Source organism: Mauremys mutica, chromosome 1 (assembly GCF_020497125.1).
Source record: "Mauremys mutica isolate MM-2020 ecotype Southern chromosome 1, ASM2049712v1, whole genome shotgun sequence".
Lineage (NCBI taxonomy): Eukaryota > Metazoa > Chordata > Testudines > Geoemydidae > Mauremys > Mauremys mutica.
Window position 1 is genome coordinate 63,548,131 of NC_059072.1, and position 19,662 is coordinate 63,567,792.

Consider the following 19,662-nt stretch of genomic DNA (forward strand, 5'->3'; position numbering starts at 1 on the left):
TGGTTATAAAAGACAGCAGTTACTGCCTCAGTTCCTTCCAGCTGCTGACATGGATGGATGTGAAGCCTTGTATAGATTCAAGATCCTTTAGTTAGATAGATAATAGTGCCTTGGGTTTTTTTTTTAAAATAAGTTAGTGGTTAATGTTAGTGCCTGTTTGTTATGGTGGCTCCAAAGATCAGGAAGCATGGGGTTAAGAGATGTGTGCCTGTCTGGCATGTTTTTCCTAAATCAAATGCCTATGCTCACTGCCTAAAGGGCTTTAACACTGTGAGCTGCAGAGGCAGAACAGACTCCAACCCCTCCTCTACAAGAAATCTTATCAATTAAGACCGCCGTATCCGAGGTTTCTAAGGCTCTGAATGATGAAAGCAAGAGGTATAGATCAGCTCTGAGCCATTCTGGTTCGAAGAAATCTTTCCTAGTGAGATCACTTGCCTCAGCACCGAGCTCTGGTTCCAAAGAACAATCAGTAACAAAATCCTCTGGGCTGGCTCTGAAGAAGGAACTGGTGTCAAAGAAAACAGGCTTGGAAGATAAATGACCTATGCCTGGAACTTTTATGGGACTGTCTTTATGCTCTCCTCCTCACAAGAGGATGTCAGATGACCCCTTAATAATGTTGCCTCCACCTCCCAGAATGCCTTCTGGCTCTCCTGGGAGAGTGATACCTCCTATGTCAGCGTTGTGCTTATTGACAGGAGTAGTATCCCTGATTGTCTTGTTTATCCAGTCTCGGATCCTTATTCAGAGAAACAGCTGGATCCAATGATGAGTCCGGGACTGCAAGCTCAGAGTTATGGGCATAGGTATCCCCCTGGCTCTAACATCATACAGCAGTGGCCAAATTAGCAGACTGGTAAGTGCCTCCCTGGATTCCTTGCCCTTATTGGTCAGCTCCAGGCCTTCCATACCAACTTCCCTCCATAATCATCCCTCTTGTCCAGCACTGAACTGGCGATATGGTGGGTTTTGATATTTGGATTCAACTTGTATGGATTGGAGACAACACCCAGTCTCTACAGAACACTTGCATCTGGGGTTCTCCTATCCAGTAATGGGAAACAAGTGTCTCACTTTAATTCAAGATATCTTGCATGATAAGGAAGAGGAAATTGAAATTCCTCTAGAGACAGATATTTTGTATCATGACCAGGAGCCTACAGGTGAATTTTCTCCAGATGAAAATATTGGAGTAGACTCAGCTGCTTCACTGCTTGGGGATGCTATTCAGTTCCAAGAATTCGTCAGTAGAATGATTTCTATGTTGAAATTACCCTTGGTTCTGTTGGAGGAAATGTCACACCCTGTTGACGTACTTTGAAATACGTCTGTATACGTCTACCCCTGCCCTACGTTCTTGTCAGCCAGTTGCAAAAAAGTCAGATAACTTTGATCAAATTCCATATGAAGGATTTTTTCTGTCTACATGGGTAAAAACAATTTGTTATAAAATGGTAAAGGCTCTCCTGTTTTTATAATAGGGCCTTCTAATGTGATGGTGATAACTAATAATGCTGCTTTTTAATAATGTGATGATACCATTGTGTAGATGTAAATTGTTGTTTTTGTGCTAATCTCGCCTTTTTCTCCCATTTTTCACACTTTTCTGTTATCATTCATGTGATTCTATGCCAAATATAAACTTTGTGCCTTTTTTTGAGTTTTATTATAGTATGTTTGTGTGCAATGGGGTATACAAACCCCGTAGTGGGCCTGAAGTGATTAAAGGGCAATCACTGGGCCCAGGTAGTCGTGCTGGGCCTGCAGAGCATGCTCTGGCTGAAGGGGATAAGTTAAAACGAACTCAGAATCCGGGGAAAGGCAGGGAATGCAAACAGGTTGGAGGGAAGACAGGCCCTTCTCCTGAAGAGCCACATAGAAGATTGAACTTGGGATGGGATCACAGTCCGGGTGAGGCCCACAAGCAGTGCCTTCTACAACACGCCACGTCTCCTGTTTTCTAGCAACCCGCAAGCCCTGAAGGGCTCTGTTCGTTTGGACTGTTGGGGACTACATCCCCATCTGAAGAAGAATAGAGGTAGGAAGTGGCCCAATGTGGCAGACTTAGATCCTCTGAGTAGAGGATTTGTCTGGTGTTACTTCCAACAGGGTCTTAGATTGGGATCTGGTGGAGTGGAGGGCCAGGGTCACCCTACCATTTCAACTTGAGATTTAGGCTGAAGATGCCTCCAGCCTAGGGGCAGGAATAGGCATCGCTACACCCCCCTTTTTGAGGTGAGACTGGAAACCAGGTTTGCTAACCACTAGGCCATTCTGCCTCCTGAACAAACTGTTACGCTTGGTGGAGAATGTGGGTATCTTAGAATCCAAAGCCTGATGATAGACCCCTCTGCCCCCAAAAAGGGAAGGGTGGAGGTGTGATGGGTTAGATCACAGAACCTCACTTGGGAGCTGCCACCCAATGTGCCAAGACTACTACTACCCCTGCCTTCCCTGCCCGTTCGGGGCTCCAGCACCCTGTCTTGCTGAGCCAGACACACCTGTCTGCTCCAGCAAAGACCCAGGGTCTGAATTACTTGCCCCAAAGCTGCAGGTTTCCCTGAAAGCAGCTGTCATAAGTAGTTAGTTAAGGGTTAAATTCTACCTGTAAAGGGTTAACACAAACCTGGTGAAACACCTGACCAAAGGACCAATCAGGGAAGAGAATTTGAAAATCCCAGAGAGCGGGAACTTGGGTCTCTGTGTTCTTTGTTCTGTGTTCTTAGCCGTCTGGAGTAGACGGCTAAGAACACAGAACAAAGAACACAGAGACCCAAGTTCCCGCTCTCTGGGATTTTCAAATTCTCTTCCCTGATTGGTCCTTTGGTCAGGTGTTTCACCAGGTTTGTGTTAACCCTTTACAGGTAGAACTTAACCCTTAACTAACTACTTATGACAGCAGCTAACAGTAGTGTTCCTGTCTCTAACACTCAGTTGCCCAACTCCCAATGGGGTCTAAACCCAAATAAATCCATTTTACCCTGTATGAACTCATAAATAGTTTGCCCTCTATAACACTGATAGAGAGAGATGCACAGTTGTTTGCTCCCCCAGGTATTCATACATACTGAGTTAATAAGTAAAAAGTGATTTTATTAAATACAGAAAGTAGGATTTAAGTGGTTCCAAGTAGTAACAGACAGAACAAAGTAAGTCACCAGCAAAATAAAATAAAACGCGCAAATCTATGTCTAATCAAACTGAATACAGATAAGATCCTCACCAGTTCCAGAATGCTCCCTTTTACAGACTAATCTCCTTTTAGCAACTTCAACAGGCCTTTCTCCAGGAACTGACCAAATGCTCTACTAAGGTTATTTAGAAATCAAGCCAGTACACAGCCAACATTCATAACTTCGAATACAAAAATGATACATGCATACAAATAGGATTAATACGTTCAGTAGATCATAACCTTTACGGAGATATGTTACATGGCATATGTAGCATAAAAAACATTCTAAGCATATTTCCACAAAGCCTTATGTGAGGTACTGTCACAGAGGGAAAAGACAGGTATAGAAAAGGGGCCTAGAGATGGAGTTCCTTGAGAACCAGTTACAGCAAACCAGCAGCAGCGTCAATTCCTCAAGCAGCCCAACACCCAACAGCAGCAGCACAGCAGCTTGAGCAACAGAGTAGCTTAGTCAGCAGATGATGATGCTCTACAGCCACCTGGAGGCAACAAGCCTGAAATGAAATGAAAATGGTTTCTGTGGATGATGCAGAGGTGTTCCTCATCGTGTTTGAGAGAGTTGCTGCCAAGGCCTGATGGCCCGTGGAAAGCTGGGCCCTACCCTGTGGGTCGCCTACTTGACAGCCCTGGCCCAGGTGGCGTACTGGGACCTCGATGTGGCAGCTGCACAGAACTTGCTAAGGCAGCCATTATAGACATCCTGAACATCTTACCTGAAACCTACTGTCAGTGGTTCCACTGCAAAAAATTGCTGCTTGGAGTCTCACCCTGGCTCATTGCCCAAAAGCTGAAAAAAGCATTGCTGGCATTGACTCCATCCTGAAGGATGTACGGTTCATTTGGCAGAGAAGGTAGTCATGGAGCAGTTCACTTGAATCCTTTGCACAAAGGGGCATAAATGGGTGGTGAGACACCAACTAGAGCCCTTGGCAAAGGCCACTGTCTTGGTGGAGAACTACCTGATGTTCCTCAGGCCTGAAGCAGAAATGCTAAAAGTCAATTTGGTGTGCCCTTGGTGCCCGCATATTACTGAGGCCCCTATCCTGTTGAGTGTATTCAGGGAGGCTTGGACATCCAGCTTCACCAGAGAGGACTATAAAGGCCAAGAGAGGAGCCTGGAAGCCCACCCTCAGCTAACCAGGAGAGATTTGGTTCCAGTGGAGAGGTCTTATCAGAAGGGGCCATTCCACTCAGGAGAATTAATGGCAGAACCTCCTTCTTTCAGAAGGGGCTGTTTTGTATGTGGGCAGCCACGCCATTTCAGATGGGACTGCCTGTTCGTGGACTGTGATTCTGCTGTCCATGATTGCCCATATAACTGGGCTCAGAAAAGGGGCCAAGAGAAAATTAGTCCCTGAACAGCTGAATGGAGTAGAAGTACAAGGACCTGATTGACTAAAGTCTGGCTTCAGCCAGAGTCAGGGAGTGGGTTGATGGTGCCCAGAGGAAAATCCAGAGGCATGATCTATTTGCAGTGTATCCATGGGGACACATGACCCTGTCCAATGATAGAAGTGTGATAGACTATGCAAGACCAGTTTACTCACTTTTTTTTTTTAAACAAGTGAATGGAATATCTATTCTAACACTTAGTGCTAGCAAGTAACAATGCAAAGAATATTTTTGCTCCAGGTCATTCCCAGGTCAGATTGCTAAAATGTTGATGCAGATGCCCCTCAAGCCAAAGGGTTTAGATGTAGTGACCAGAAAGGAAAAAAAGCCATTTAATTAGTGCTTGACTGAGGTAGCTACTTGGGGGGAGAGGGGGGAATTGGGGTCAAGGAAAGTTTTAAACAGAACCTATTAAAGGGAGTTAACAAAACTTTTCTACCTCTTTTCATCTCTGCTTAGCGGGACTCCTACTAGTGTTAGAAAAAACTCTTAAAATAGCTATAACTGAGATTGGAGAGCATCTTTCGTCAGTTTGCTTTGTGTATCTATCCCTTTCAATTCCTATTCTTCCTATATGTAGAAAGTTTGTCCTCCTGTTTGTGATTACTCTTGTTTTATATAACCCGTAATGCTTTGTTAATTTTAAACTTGTCTTGCAACTCTTTCTCTGCTTTTTACAAGTTTAAGGATAGTTAATCAGGAGGAAAGGAATCTAACATGACTACCCTTGAAACACAATAACATCAGATCTTGATCCTGACTACTGTATACAAACAAAATAGGGATATTTGGTGGCAGCAATTTCCTTCTAAAAAATAAAATACCTAAATTCTAAAGACGTTTTTTGTTTGTTTTCAACATCTGGCAGTGACAAGACTTCACCAATGGTTTGTCTGTGATGCCACTATTTCAAATATTGTGTCCTTCAGCCTCCCTGTTGCTCTGAACATGTTCTCCAAGATAAGACATAAAAATTAGGGCTGCGATTAATCACACTATTAAACAACAATGGAATACTATTTAAGTATTTTTTGCATGTTTTCTACATTTTCAAATATATTGATTTAATTACAATACAATACAAAGTGCACAGTGCTCACTTTATTTATTTTTGATTACAAACATTTGCACTGTAAAAATCAAGAAATAGTATTTTTCAATTCACCTAATACAATATTGTAGTGCAATCTCTTTATCATGAAAGTTGATTTTACAAATGTAGAATTATCTACCAAAAACTAACTGCATTCAAAAACAAAACAATGTTAAACTTTAGGGCAGTGGTTCCCAAACTTTTCGGCATCATGCCCCCTTTTTAATTTTTGAGAAACCCTCACGTCCCTCACCTCTCCCATACCATCATCCAACCCCAACCCCCCCGCTCCCTGTCTCCTGACTGGCCTGACCCCTATCCACACCCCTGCCCCGGGACTCCCATGCCTATCCAACCCTCCCTGCTCCCTGTCTTCTGACCACCACCCCAGAACCTCCACCCCATCCAACCGCCACCTGTCCCCTGACTGCCTCCCCACTCCTGCCCCTTATCCAACCCCCTCTTTCCCCCCGCCCCCTTACCAGGCCGCTCAGAGCAGCAGGACTGGTTTATTGGAAAGCCTGGGAGGTGGGTGGGTGCAAGTTGCGCTGCCCGCGCGGTGGCGTGGCTGCAGGGGAGGATGGACAAGAGGGGAGGGGCCAGGGGCTAGCCTCCCTGGCCGGGAGCTCAAGGGCTGGGCAATCTCATGCCCCCTTTGGAATTTCTTCATGCCCCCCAGTTTGGGAACCAATGCTTTAGACCCTACATGTCCATTCAGTCCTACCTCTTGTTCAGCCAATCACTCAGACAAATAAGTTTGTTTACATTTGCAGGAGATGCTGCTGCTGGCTTCCTGTTTTACAGTGTCACATGAAAATGAGAACAGGCGTTCACACGGACTGTTGTAGCCTGGTTCTTATGTCACAAGGTTCTTATGTCCCTTCATGCTTAGACCACCATTCCAGAGGACATGCACCCATGCTGATGACAGGTTCTACTCCAGGGATCGGCAATGTTTGGCCCGCGGCCCGCCAGGGTAAGCCCCCTGGCGGGCTGGACCGGTTTCTTTACCTGCCACATCCACAGATTTGGCCGATCGCAGCTCCCACTGGCCACAGTTCACTGCTGCAGGCCAATGGGAGCTGCAGGAAGATGCGGCCAGCACATCTCTCATACTGCGCTGCTTCCCGCAGCCCCCATTGGCCTGGAGCGGTGAACCACGGCCAGTGGGAGCTGCGATTGGCCAAACCTGCAGACACGGCAAGTAAACAAACTGTCATCAGCATGGAATGGTGGCCGAAGCATGAAGGGGCATACAAATGTTTAGCATATCTGGCATGTAAATACCTTGCAATGCCAGCAACAAAAGTGCCATGCGAATGCCTGTTCTCACTTCCAGGTGACATTGTAAATAAGAAGCAGGCATTATCTCTTGTAAATGTAAACTAACTTGTTTGTCTTAGTGATTAGCTGAATAAGAAATAGGACTGAGTGGATTTATAGGCTTTAAAGTTTTATATTGTTTTTGAGGGCCTGCAGTACCACAGATTTCCACTGTTTTCACTAGTCACTGGCAAAGTGACTCTCTGCTCTCCTCAACCCTGAATTTCCCCCAAAATGTGTTCTGAAATGGCCAGCCCTGCCCTGCCCTGCCCTGGTACAATTATAGCAGGGGTAGGCAACCTATGGCACGCGTGCCGATGGCGGCACGTGAGCTGATTTTCAGTGGCACTCTCACTGCCTGGGTCTGGGGGGGACTCTGCATTTTAATTTAATTTTAAATGAAGCTTCTTCAACATTTAAAAAACCTTATTTACTTTACATACAACAATAGGTTAGTTATATATTATAGACTTATAGAAAGAGACCTTCTAAAAACGTTAAAATGTATTACTGGCATGTGAAACCTGAGTGAATAAATGAAGACTCGGCACAGCACGTCTGAAAGGTTGCCGACCCCTGAATTAGAGGAATGTTTTAAAGTTCATTGCTCCTTTAAAGAGTCAGTATCCAACAGTTTTGTTACTTTACTGGAGTTACCAAATAGTTCAGTTCAAACAGTACTGGATTGGTTTAGATTTAAAATAAATTAGGTGTTAAGTGAGTACTAGTACAAGGATTAAAGCCAGAAATGGTTACAAGAGAAAAAAGATAAAACATTATCTAGTATCTAAAACTTAAACTAGACTTGGGTCAAGGTAAAATCCTCACCAGATATTTCCATCAAGATGGCTGATGGAACTGCTGGGTCAGGACTTACACCCGAAAGTCAAAGGGCTGGTACCTTTTGTAGTCTTAGGTGAAAGATAAAAATATTTAGGATTGTGTACCACTCCTTTTACACTGAATCTTTTAAATGGATGCTTCTGAAGAATATCTTCAGATAATAAATCTGTTTCCAATTGTGAGGTAGGCTACATGGACTTTGTTTTTAAGGGAGTGTCCTGCTGCTGCTTGGGTGCCAGAACAGGAGGGCTATGTCCCCATCACTTTGAAAGGCGTGGGGAGGGCAGGAGTGGCGGTTCAGGGGAAGGGGTGGCGCAGGGGGCAGAGCCATGGTTCCAGCGCTGGTGGCCACCCCGCTTTTAGGGAGCTTCTGCTCCTGCTGCTGCTTCCACTGGGATTGTCTTCTAAAATGCAAATTTAGTTCCTGTCCCTTCATGCAACTAAATGAACATTAGACGTGATTGGTCAGTCCCCTCCCCCTCTGTGATAGTGTTAGGTTTGCCTCCATCCCTTGTTAGCTTGATGTTTATGCAATATGTAAATGCATTCTCATTGTCTTTCAAAGTACTTTGGAAGTTATGCTGAGGTGGGGAAACCATGTTCCGTTGTCTAGGGTGGTGTAACTCCTGCTTGGCTGGCAAAAATATTTTTAGAATTTTAATTTCAGTTTACATCAAGCTCTTTGCATCAGTTGCTTGTACCTACATTATATGATTATATTAATAACCAGTGAGTAATGAGCTTTTCATTGATACCTTGCATGACACTTGTCAGATACATTTCATGACATTAAAGGATTGGAGTAAAGTAGAACTGGTTAAGCCATCTGAAATTCATTAGCTGTTATCAGGGCGCCACTTGCCTTTTGCACTTGAGCTGTTCTTAATGTCACAATATGCAATAGTGATAATCTAACAGTAGTAATTTATGGTGTCCTCTCTGAACAGCCAGTATCTTTGTGAGAGACACTCATACTTTTATCATGGACAAATAAATTTGCTTACATTACGGTAGTTTGGTAGGAGGAAGTAATTGTTTAGCAGATCATTTTAGCAGGTCAAGATTTCATACATGGAAATGGAGGCTCTGCTCTCACGTGTTCACTTTTCAGAAATAGATGGGAAACGCAGAAGAAAATTTGTCTAATTCAGTGTATTCTGGGCCCAAAGACAGAATTTTCAGATTCTTGGGATAAGTTTAATTTATAGTTCCACAGCTCTGCAAAACTGTTCTGAAAATTTGCCTGCCATTTACTATGACAGATTTTGATTTTTTTTTAAATCTTTAAATAAGTGCTTACTGTAGGTGAGGAATTTAGCAGGGCTATAATATTGTCTGCCTAGCCAATAATGGTAACCTTAGTTTGGTCTGCAGGATATGGTATAACAATCTGGTGCAAATTGCCATAAGAGAGCCAGTTCTCTTTCTGTTGCCTTCTAATTCAAGGATAGGTTACCTTATCTAAACCCATTGATTCTAGTGCCAGGCTGGTGATAAGGGTGTTTCTGGTAAGAAAACATCTTACTTTATTTGAGCATCAACAGTGTTCTTACTACTGTGCAGAGAGGAAGAAAATGTACTCTGTGGAGCACTCATTCAATATGTCCTTTCAGATAATTTTGTTTGTGTGCATGTGTCTGAAGCTCTTGGGTGAAAAAGCCAAATCAGAGATGAGTTTTTCATTTCATCTGAATGTAGAAGGACTTGTAATGTGTGTTCCATAATTGAGGTTCATCACCTAAAAAGTTATGACTTCCGTTTCATGTTCATAAACATCTGCAATTTGCCTACAGTTTCATCTTTTTATTAGGCACTTATATTTTTATGATTATCTTAGGTTTTAAATATATATCCCATAAGTTTAAAAACACACACAAAGATTGCTTATAGATATTCATCAAATCTCCCTCTAGCTCTTAGCCCATATTCCTCTTCAGTAGATTGATATATTTTTTTCTTTTTTTTAAAATGGGCTTTTTAGTATGCTTGTTTGGTTAATGTTTCTGGGTTGATACTGACTTGGGGTATTAGTTCCAAAATTGAGAATCCCTCAGAGAATTCCTTGTCATCAGCTACTTCCTTTATATCCAGGGGGCTCCAGGCCAGGTGCCTCTGCTGATCTCCTCTCCACAGGGAGTGAGGCAGTCTCTCTTAGGGCTTGGCTACACTGGAGAGTTGCAGCACTGGTGGTGGCTTTACAGCGCTGCAACTCACTCACAGTCCACACTTCTCCCTGGCTACAGCGCTGGCTGTACTCCACGTCTGCCTGGGGAATAACGACTGCAGCGCTGGAGTGCCAGTGTAAACAGTGATTAATCTTACTACGCTGTAACTGACCTCCAGAATTTTCCCATAATGCTTTTAACTAAAGAACTCTCTTTATTTTGTTATGATGCCTCTCTTTGTTTTGTTGTGAACTCGGGGCTCCCAGAGCTGCTTATCTAAAAAACAAACACAGCTCCTGTTTGCTGTGAATGAGGCAGGCAGGGGATGAATGTCTACAGCCTAGTGTTTGCTTGAGGAGAGAAACAGCACGGCGGGGGGGGAGGAGGGGGGAAGGGAGTCCATCGGCGCAGCTGCTTATCTAGTCTGCAGGCTATTTTCATTTAAGAGTGAATGAGGGGTCGGGGAAGTAGTTAGAATTTGCAAGGCAGGGAGCTGACAGTGTCGGCTCCAAAAATCCTCCCCCTCTCTCTCTCTCTCCCTCCCCATCCCCCCCCCCCACGCTCCCTGTCACACTCCACCTCACCCCCCTCTTTTGAAAAGCACGTTGCAGCCACTTGAACGCTGGGATAGCTGCCCATAATGCACCACTCCCAACACCGCTGCAAATGTGGTCACACTGCAGCGCTGGTAGCTGTCAGTGTGGCCACACTCCAGCGCTTTCCCTACACAGCTGTACGAAGACAGCTGTGACTCCCAGCGCTGCACACCTGCAAGTGTAGCCAAGCCCATAGGTCCTAAACCTTTTAGGGACTTCTAGTGAAATGCAGTTCGTGTTTTCAGCCTATTCCTCCAATAATGTATGCAAATTCTCTGATGTAAGGATTCTTGACATTCTTGTGCTGTATTCCTCTGATAACAGCTGTCTAGACTAGTCTCTCTTTTACAGGCCTGTTCTTCCCCTCTTTCTCCCTCTCCGCCCCCATTTAAATCTCATCTTCTTCCTTTACATTAATTGCCATTGGGTAGAATTTTCAAAAGTGCTTAAGTTGCTTTTTTGAAAACTTTACCAGTGGTCTGCTGGCTGGTCCTGCCTCCCAGTTCCTTCTTAGATTCCCAGCCAAGGCTTACTAGTTAGAGAAATAAACTAAAGAGTGCACGTGTGTAGTGACTCCAGTAAAGTTTCAGGGCAGTGACCATGCCATCCTAAATAGAATTTCCTATGAGAAAGTTGTCCCTGGATCTGCTCAGAGACTTTTCATTTATTTGGCTGAATATTTGATATATCTGTAGGCCCCATCCCCTGGCTGCTAGGAAGAAGAGATGTTTTCCTCCTTGCCTCCTCTTCCCAGAGCCTGCTGGCTAATACTTTGTGTATTGGGGTAAACTCTGCTACTTCACCCTTTTCCCCAGCCTGTGTCTTGGGGAGTTCCTCACACACACGTAAACTCCTGTATATCTGTCTGCTTCAGGTGATTGCTTTCCCCAGTAGCAGAATAAAATTGACATGATTCTGATCAGTTTCCCTAGTACCCATAGGGTTGCAAACAGTGAAACTCTTGATACCTTACTCTGCTGCAGTTGGGTATAGCTGTCATAATCGGAGGCATTGAGTCTGTCAGCTGAGTTAGGAAGATAATGCAGCAATTTCCATTGCATTCACACCCTGTAAAGTTATCTCCATAGCTGTAAGATTAGAAACATAATTAAGATAGAAGCTTGTAATTCTGCACAAACTGATAATTAAGCATCAACAATAAGTTTAGGGTGGGGAAAGATTGATGGACAGTCCCTGCCCCAATGGATAGGTCTAGAGAAGAGGAATCAAATTCCTTGAGAGGAGAGGGCAGATACTATGTTTATGGTCCGGGGGTCAGGATATAAATTAAGGACTTTCTTCAATCCACAACAGATCCCTACTGATCTCTCTGGGAGGTTTGTACAGAGATTAAGGGGAAGGATACAAGATACAGAAGTATTAAATATTTCTGTTCTGTATCTGGAGAGAAACAGGATGATAAGGAAATAATTTCTATTCCATTAGTAACTAGGAGGATGCTAAGCAGTAATTATAAGGTTAAACTTATTAAAGTAATCAGGACCAGATAACTTGCACTCCAGAATCTTTAATAATAATAATAATAAAAAGCAAAGCCAAGGAGCTCTTTGAACCATTAATGTTGATTTTTAACAGTTATTGGAACACTGGGACAAAGCTAATGTTGTTCAATTGTTTTAAAAACAGTAAACTGAATGACATGGCTGACTATAGGTTGATTATCCTGATGTAGATCCTGTGCAAAATCATGAAAAGGCTGATTTGGGTTGTAATCAGTAAAGAATTAAAGGGATGGTAGTGTAACGAACGCCAATCAACAAGGGTATATGGAAAATGGGTCTTGTCAGCCAAACTTCAGATCACTTTTTATGAGTGTACAAGTTTGGTTGATAAATTGACTGTGTTGACATAATACTTAAACTTCGGTAAGGTGTTTGACTTGTCGTGCATAGCATTTTGATAAAAATTTTGCCCTCTATAACAGGGCTCCCACTGGCTGCGGTTCGCTGTCCCAGGCCAATGGGGGCTGTGGGAAGCGTCGGCTAGCACATCCCTCGGCCTGCGCCACTTCCTGCAGCCCCCATTGGCCTGGGATGGCGAACCGCGGGCAGTGGGAGTTTGGCTAATGTTTCTAAAGTGCCCAGTGGACTGTGATGGGATGTTAGATGTGGTGGGATCTGAGTTACTACAGAGAATTCATTCCTGGGTGCTGGCTGGTGAGTCTTGCCCACATGCTCAGGGTTTAACTGATCGCCTATTTGGGGTCGGGAAGGAATTTTCCTCCAGGGCAGATTGGCAGAGGCCCTGGAGGTTTTCGCCTTCCTCTCAGCATGGGGCACGGGTCACTTGCTGGAGGATTCTCTGCAGCTTGAGGTCTTCAAACTACAATTTGAGGACTTCAATAACTCAGACATAGGTTAGGGGTTTGCTACAGGAGTGGGTGGGTGAGATTCTATGGCCTGCATTGTGCAGAGGGTCAGACTAGATGATCATAATGGTCCCTTCTGACCTTAAAGTCTGAGTCTAAGTTCTTTGCAAACAGAAGATTTCACTTTCTTTTAAATGAATATTTAGATTTTGAAGCAAAATGATGTTGCATTTTAAAAAAGCACAAATGTTGCAGTTTACACACCTGAGTAATCCTGTTTTATACTTTGGACTATTTAAAGATTTCAAGTGATGGGGAATCCTCCACATCCCTTGAATGTTCCATATTAAAAAATTGCACTTTATTTCCAGTTATAATTTGTCTATAATTTGGCATTCATTGTAGCCAGGGAAAACAGATTAGCTGTAGCTTAAATGAACTGTGGAAATTGTTCTGTCAAAAATAGGTTACTTGCTATTGTAAGCAGACCTGTATTTCCCTATTCATTTGAGAATCACTCAAAGTAGTCTCTCTTAAAGAAGTGCTTTTGAGGGGTATGATGTTGTCATGCAGGGTTTTTCAATGAATAAGAATGTATGTTGAAATACGTTTGCATTGATTACACTATATACTATGAAAATGTCTAGCTCCTCAAAATTCCGTTATTTAAGTGTAATAGTTGAATCACTTTTGAAGTTTTTTTGGGGTTTGCTAAACTACTCTATATTCATATTGAGGTGGTTGTTGACAACTATTTAAATAGCTATATGGCTAATTATAGCTCCTAAATACTGGGATAACACAGCATTTGCATCTTAGTCCAATAAACCGCTGCTGTAGCTGTCTGATTCTCATTTAGCATAAATTTATAGATACATGATTTTTCCCTAAAAAATATCTATGTAATTACCTTTATACACTATGAATTTTTATGTGCTAAGAGACTATGATATATTTTATTACCATCTACAAACCAAACAATGAGTGAACTAATGACATTCTTTTTTACCCTTAATAGTTAAAAATCCCATCAGTGAGCAGCTTGAAGAAATAAAAGTAAGTAAATATGATTACAGTACATTGTGATTTATGTTGTTTGATATTTGTATGAAGTCAGTGCAAACACCAAGAACTATTAAGGTATATGAAATTTTGGAATGTATGTCATACTTCTAGCAGAGGTCATAGTGTCATACAGGACAATGAGAAAATTAAGTAAGCTACTGTTATGTTGAAAATGGCTACTGCAAGACCTAGGAACTAAAACCATTATTAGCTTAAAAATTCTAGTTATATTATACCTAAGACAAATACGATTGAAATAATGTAAAAAATTAATTTACGCTTCCCTATACTGTCTTAATTTTTAAAAATCTTGAGCAGTAAAACTTGATTTATAGATTTCAACCTTGTCTTACAGTCAGATTGCTTTAACGTATTAAAATCCTGTAGTGTTTGTGTTTGTAAAATCCTGGAAAGAATTGTATTAGTCTTCAGGTTTTTAAGCTTAATTCTACAAAACCCAAATCTGACTTGGATAGTGTTTTAAAGTTAGAAAAAAATAACCTATATGAAATATCAGGAGAATGAACTGCTCCTACTTCTGAAGAAACTCCTTGATCTTGGTTCATGAGGAAGGATTTCAGAAGGTGGATTTCACGGAAGAGAATTTGTCATAGAATCATAGAATATCAGGGTTGGAAGGGACCTCAGGAGGTCATCTAGTCCCCAACCCCCTGCTCAAAGCAGGACCAATCCCCAACTAAATCATCCCAGCCAGGGCTTTGTCAAGCCTAACCTTAAAAACCTCTAAGGAAAGAGATTCCACCCCCTCCCTAGATAACCCATTCCAGTGCTTCACCACCCTCCTAGTGAAAAAGTTTTTTCTAATATCCAACGTAAACCTCCCCCACTGCAACTTGAGACCATTACTCCTTGTTCTGTCATCTGCTACCACTGAGAATAGTCCAGATCGATCCTCTTTGGAACCCCCTTTCAGGTAGTTGAAAGCAGCTATCAAATCCCCCCTCGTTCTTCTCTTCTGCAGACTATACAATCCCAGTTCCCTCAGCCTCTCCTCATAAGTCATGTGCTCCAGACCCCCTCATTTTTGTTGCCCGCCGTTGGACTCTTTCCAATTTTTCTACATCCTTCTTGTAGTGTGGGTCCCAAAACTGGACACAGTATTCCAGATGAGACCTCTCCAATGTTGAATAGAGGGGAATGATCACGTCCCTCGATCTGCTGGCAGTGCCCCTACTTATACAGCCCAAAATGCCGTTAGCCTTCTTGGCAACAAGGGCACACTGTCATATCCAGCTTCTTGTCCACTGTAACCCCTAGGTCCTTTTCTGCAGAACTGCTGCCTAGCCACTCGGTCCCTAGTCTGTAGCAGTGCATGGGATTCTTCTGTCTTAAGTGCAGGACTCTGCACTTGTTCTTGGTGAACCTCATCAGATTTCTTTTTGCCCAATCCTCTAATTTGTCTAGGTCCCTCAGTGTCCTATCCCCACCCTCCAGCGTATCTACCACTCCTCTCAGTTTAGTGTCATCTGCAAACTTGCTGAGGGTGCAGTCCATGCCATCCTCCAGATCATTAATGAAGATACTGAACAAAACCGGTCCCAGGACCAACCTTTGGGGCACTCCGCTTGAAACCGGCTGCCAACTAGACATGGAGCCATTGATCACTACTCGTTGAGCCTGAAGATCGAGCCAGCTTTCTATCCACCTTATAGTCCATTCATCCAGCCCATACTTCTTTAACTTGCCAGCAAGAATACTGTGGGAGACCATATCAAAAGCTTTGCTAAAGTCAAGGAATAACACATCTACCGCTTCCCCTCATCCACAGACCCAGTTATCTCCTCATAGAAGGCAATTAGGTTACTCAGGCATGACTTGCCCTTAGTGAATCCATGCTGACTGTTCCTGATCACTTTCCTCTCCTCTAAATGCTTCAGATTCGATTCCTTGAGGACTTGCTCCATGATTTTTCCAGGGACTGAGGCTGACTAGCCTGTAGTTCCCCAGATCCTCCTCCTTCCTTTTTAAAGATGGGCACTACATTAGCCTTTTTCCAGTCATCCAGGTCCTCCCTGGATCACCATGAGTTTTTTAAAAGATAATGGCCAATGGCTCTGCAGTCACATCTGCCAACTCCTTTAGCACCCTCGGATGCAGCGCATCCAGCCCCATGGACTTGTGCTCGTCCAGCTTTTCTAAACAGTCCCGAACCACTTCTTTCTCCATAGAAGGCTGGTCACCTCCTCCCCATGCTGTGTTGTCCAGTGCAGTAGTCTGGGAGCTGACCTTGTTAGTGAAGACAGAGGCAAAAAAAGTGTTGAGTACATTAGCTTTTTCCACATCCTCTGTCACTAGGTTGCCTCCCTCATTCAGTAAGGGGCCCACATTTTCCTTGACTTTCTTCTTGTTTCTAACATACCTGAAGAAACCCTTCTTGTTACTCTTAACATCCTTTGCTAGCTGCAACTCCAAATGTGATTTGGCCTTCCTGATTTCACTCCTGCATGCCTGAGCAATATTTTTATACTCCTCCCTGGTCTTTTGTCCAATCTTCCACTTCTTGTAAGCTTCTTTTTTGTGTTTAAGATCAGCAGGGATTTCACTGTTAAGCCAAGCTGGTCGCCTGCCATATTTACTGTTCTTTCTACACATCGGGATGGTTTGTTCCTGCAACCTCAAGAAGAATTCTTTAAATACAGCCAGCTCTCCTGGACTCCTTTCCCCCTCAGATTGTTCTCCCAGGGGATCCTGCCCATCAGTTCCCTGAGGGAGTCTGTCTGCTTTTCTGAAGTCCAGGGTCCGTATTTTGCTGCTCTCCTTTCTTCCTTGTGTCCTCTATTCCACATTGGTTCTCTTCCATCATTATACTGACTTCTTCAGCTAGGGAATTGGGGCAACAATTTCTGAGGTGGACCCACTCTGAGGTGTCTGTATGTTGTAACATGAAGTTGGCAACCAGGTCTCTGACTGACACAATCTTCTTGGAAATACAGGCCTGATGTTGCAGGATACTGTCTTTCAACTCAGAAGGTCTTCTTCCAAAGAGTCCAGTAGAAAGGCCCATAAGCACTGGAGGAAGAGAGATGATTCTTTTGACATTATAGTCTCTTGGGCACCAGATTTGACAGACAACCCAAGAACCTGTTTTCAGTTTGTCATCCTGTCCCTTAGGCTTTTCCCTTTCCTTCTGGGAATCTTGTCAGTTTCCTTCTAGTGTGGAGTAGAATTGCTATGGATTGTTCATTAGCCAGAAGGCTTAGGCTCTCCAGTTCCCCTCCATACTGCCTTCGAATCCACATCATTTGTCAATTGATTGTTATCATCGGACATTAAGTTGATTCATGAAAACAGTTCTCACAAGTACCTTGAGCAAGAGGTCATCTACAAAGCTATGGGTGGCTTCTTTTCCCTATAGAAACAAAAGAATTGAACAGCGTGTTCTAAGCTTGCCAAACTTTGTTAGCAAGTTGATTTTTGTTTTGTGTTCTCTATATTCCATCTGGGAAATGAAATAAACAAGCTTGGTTTTCCATAAAATATTCTCTAGGAAGTTGACAATCTCCATCTCCAGGTGGTCGAGAGAGAACTTTTTGAAATCTGGTATTTGGAGGTATTTGATCCTGGGTGGCTCTTGGATCATTACATGTTTTCTAGCTGTCAGATCCTAAACTCCTGGTAAGATTCCCAGTTACATCTGAATGTCTAGTGCATTATGATGTTGCCAGCATGGCCCATGAATGCTGAATTGTTCAGATGTTTAGTCGATGAAGAGAAGTATTTTAACTTTCCAGTATCAGTCATCTTGAATAGTTCCACTTTCTCATCATAATCTTAGTAACCACTATGTTTGATAACAATCATTCCTTGAACCTTGAAGTTTTACATTTAGTTTGTGGTTGTCGAATAAAACCAACAAGTCATTCAACCATTGCAGATTATGTAAAACTAATCAGTCTTCTCTTTTCTGAACTAAGAATGTGATTTTTAGTTTAGACATCTGATGCTGCTGTCTGTAGGAATCTTGCACTGCAACTACATTTAAGCGCTCCAGTAACAATGAAATTCTCAACTTTTCTGTTCATACCTTCGTTACTTCAAGCATTGATAAACTTTCTTTGGCACAGAGTGCTTCTTAATGCATGCTGCAGTGAAAATGGATTTCTTTAACAAGATACTGAACAAAATCTCCATTACAACTGACAATGCTAGGCCTTCCATATCTTATTTGGCATCTCACTGTCATGCATATTTAGGGAAATAGGTCTTCAATCTTTGTTTAATTACTCTTCACTTGTTCTCCTAGGGGCCTACTGATAAAATGTTCATGAGATTATTTAGATGTATACAGAATGTAATAAAAGAACCCCAATCCATTATTGTGGGTACACTTAACATTTTTTTAACAAATTAAAATAAATCCATCATTTTCACCTATAGCAACAACATAAATGTAACTGAAATTAACCACATGCACAATCCCCAGCGCCCTACACCCTGCCCTACCCAACAATGCCAGTGTCTTCATGATCCATGAAGAGATGTGCATTGCGGCATGCCCTGAAGACTTACAAAATTTGTTTTCCAGAAAATATTCTCTAGGAAGTTTGACAGTCTCCAGTTTTAAAACTTGGGCTGTTACGTATCTGGGGAAGGAAATGCCTGAGGCCATAACAGAGCACTATGCCAGCTATTACACCTCCTGTCCCCCTCATGCCAAAGGAGCTTCAGCTCAGGGGCCTTCATGGACTGCAACTGCAGCTGTATGTCACAGGAAGAGAGGTGGTTTCCTCTCTGAGGTAACCATTGTAGAAGAAAGAAAAGTTACTTATTGGTAGCTGTTTAGTTTTATGGAAGCAATATGCTCTACTTCACTATCTCTTTGGAGTCTTCTGTATCTTTTATTTTATCGTAGTGAAATGCAACTGCTTGGGACTTTGGATCCCTTTTATTTAGCTGGTTCTGAGAGTTCAGACCACACAGGAGAGCTTGGTTGACCCTAATAGATGCTTTTTTTCCTAAATAGTTCAGAGCTAATAGCATAGTTTACATCTTGCAAATAGAGATGTACAGACATAATATATGCAGCTACTGACAAGTAAATCATCCTAATAGAACATCTTTAATCCTGAGGGATCAAAAGGCTATGTAGTCCAAACTGCTCAAATCCATCCATTTCTGTGGCGAGATGCAACGCAACACAAACTGTTGAAGTGCAGCCACTTCTGTGGCAAAATTCCAGAAAGTTACGTACTTTCCCCCCATTTTGGATGCAAATGATGATTTCACTGTAAACTGCAGGAACTTAAGTAGACTTTCTGCATATACTCCATGCTGGAATCTGGCCTGGACCCAAGAGTAAACACTACAACTCTTGCAAAATTTTATTAGTGGAGAATGGTAACTACTGGTCTGACATGAAGGATCTATCAGTTCATCTAGTTTAGGGGTGAGATTGAAGCTTTTCAAAATGTGTGGGTATGTCTATGCACTACTGGCTTTTAAAAAAAAAAATTTAAATCTTTTGAACTGGTGGATGTATCTGTCTAATCACCTAGGTGCAGAGCTTTGGGTCTGAAGTAGGAGAAACAAATATAAGTATCTGAATGTATTTTTCCTTCATTAAACTAATTCAGATTTGAGAAACTGAGAATGAAGAATACAAAAACTAGTCTTCCTGCTGCTACTCTAACCTCATA

General features: G+C 42.6%; 1 protein-coding gene across 2 annotated transcripts in view; it reads left to right on the forward strand.

The window, feature by feature from the left end:
- LEMD3 (LEM domain containing 3) overlaps positions 1-19,662 on the forward strand; it is a 67,920-nt gene that overhangs the window by 23,216 nt on the left and 25,042 nt on the right. For both annotated transcript variants that reach the window (XM_044978291.1, XM_044978297.1), the window contains one exon: positions 13,959-13,996. In XM_044978291.1, the coding sequence (XP_044834226.1) occupies positions 13,959-13,996 (38 nt within the window). The remainder of the gene's footprint in view (positions 1-13,958; positions 13,997-19,662) is intronic.